General features: G+C 39.8%; 1 protein-coding gene across 1 annotated transcript in view; it reads right to left on the reverse strand.

Moving 5' to 3' along the window:
* ube2d1b (ubiquitin-conjugating enzyme E2D 1b) overlaps positions 1-1,627 on the reverse strand; it is an 8,849-nt gene extending 7,222 nt beyond the window's left edge. Inside the window, exon 1 of the mRNA XM_016283232.1 lies at positions 1,355-1,627. Within this exon, the coding sequence (XP_016138718.1) occupies positions 1,355-1,378 (24 nt within the window). The 5' untranslated portion in view covers positions 1,379-1,627. The remainder of the gene's footprint in view (positions 1-1,354) is intronic.
* Positions 1,628-2,243: the final 616 nt, after the last annotated feature.

A 2,243-nucleotide genomic window follows, 5' to 3' on the forward strand; every position in this document is an offset into this window, starting at 1 on the left:
TCGGTGCGAATGCAACCCTTTAAATAGTACTGGGAAATAGTTAGCGCAAAATAGTACTGTACATTTAGTTCTGGAACTAAAGCGGTGCGAAAGGCCCTATTGTAAAGTGATACCTATTGGTCTTTATAGTTCTTTTGCACTTTAATCTGTGTAAAACTTTTAACTTTATACACGTTTCTGTATTGCTTTATTGCATTTAAATTTTGTTATTTTTGTTATTAGAAAAGTTATTAAACCTGTTATACTGTATTATGAGAGCACTTTTTTAAACTAAATTTGAATATCGTGATAATACCGTATACCGTGATAAAAGCATTAGCAATTAATCGCAACATGAAAATTTGATACCCCTACTTACATAACCTAATTATTACTCTTAACATACGCCCATTTTATTAGACAGACAATCTGATTATATGCCTTCCGGCAAGGACTTTGGGACTCGGTTAAAAGGGTGTTTAACACCACTGCCGGAGTGTTGCGAAACAGAAACTGTCAAAATGACAAAGTGATGGCGTCACGCTGGAACTTCAGAGAATCAGGTTGTGCTGCTTTGTGTCAAATACACAACACCACAAACACAATAGCGCCTACCGACCATATCCAGATCAGCTACACCAAATCAATTGTAGCCAAAGTCCCTCGAAATGTCACATCAGCTGTGAGGTTTAACAAAGCACACAAGAGTGGCTTGTGAAAGTGGATGAATCCACACAAAGTTTGGCCTGGTTTAGTGTGGCTCTGCCGAAGCTGGAGCAGGTTTGCGGTCTTTGTTCAGTTCTGGGCCTTCTCGAACAAGGTTGAATAGACCACATAACAGATTTATTATTAAAATGATAGATATTTTCAGTTCGTTTTCACGGTGAAGAACTGAATAAACTACGCGTTCTGATGTACGTTAACCAATTACTCGCTGTTTGTTTTTTACACGTATAAATGTGTGTGTGTGTGCTAGCAACGATACATTACAATGGTTGACTGACAACCTTGACGGGTCGTTTTAAGTTCTGGTTAACCAGCTTTATTAACAATAAAGGCTATTCTACATTTATTTACATTACCTCAAGCAGACAGTCAACAAACCGTGAAAAACCGTCATGACTGAGTGTAGAAACACTGCTAGCTAACCGTTACATGCTACATTCTGTCGACATATTAGATCTAACGTTAAATTAGTCGGAAACAGCTTGACTTGATTCAAACTACCAACACCAAACAAAAATAAATAACATATTATTAGTTAGTAACAGAAATGCTACTTTTAACCCAGATATTCGATATAAACAACGCTAACGCTAGCAGGCTAAAAAAAAAAACTTGGCTAATGTTGGTCATGTACGCACAAAGGTCTTACCTTCTGTATTCTCTTTAATGCCATGCTGCTTTACTGCGTGTACCGCCCCAGATTTACGCGATTATATTATGTGTCCGATATTATTGCTACGAAACAGCTCAGCAATACTGTGTTTCCCTGAGTAAAACGAACGTGAGCGGCGAGAAGGAGAGCCAGCTGTAGCACAGCAAGCTCACTCTTCCGGTGCGGAGCTGGGGGAAACAAAATAAAAGTCATTATGTATCATTTGCAAGAGCATTAGCAGGTCACAGTACTGTCAAAAAAGTATAAATTACGTAAATTAAAGACATTAAAGACGCAAACAAATACATAAAGGAAACGAAAAGAAAAAGGTGCAACAACAACAATAAACCTACAAAATAAAATAAAACAAATGTCTTTGGCACTGAACAAAATTTAGTGATGACATGATAATCCGTCAGACCTGAAACAACAAACTGGAAGCTAACCAGTCAGGTTTCAGGAGTGGTCAGTAAAGGAAGCCGTGCAGATTGCAAAAACTGATTCCAAATCATCAGTTCTTATTCTGCTGGATCTATCTGCTGCTTTTGACACTATCAAGCACCAGATCCTCCTGTCTGCCCTCTCATCACTGGGCATCACAGGGATTCCACTTCGCTGGTTTGAATCCTATCTCACTGGTAGGTCGTTCAGGGTGGCTTGGGGAGGGGAGGTATCCAAAGCACATCAACTGGTCACTGGAGTTCCTCAGGGATCTGTTCTTGGACCCCTCCTCTTCTCCATATACACTACATCATACAGGCACATAGCTTCTCCTACCATTGCTATGCTGATGACACACAACTCTATTTCTCATTTCAACCAGATGATCCAACGGTAGCTGCACGGATCTCAGGCTGCCTGGCGGACATCTCGGCATGGATGAAAG

The sequence above is a fragment of the Sinocyclocheilus grahami genome, unplaced genomic scaffold, assembly GCF_001515645.1.
Source record: "Sinocyclocheilus grahami isolate Dianchi unplaced genomic scaffold, SAMN03320097.WGS_v1.1 scaffold172.1, whole genome shotgun sequence".
In the NCBI taxonomy this organism is placed as follows: domain Eukaryota; kingdom Metazoa; phylum Chordata; class Actinopteri; order Cypriniformes; family Cyprinidae; genus Sinocyclocheilus; species Sinocyclocheilus grahami.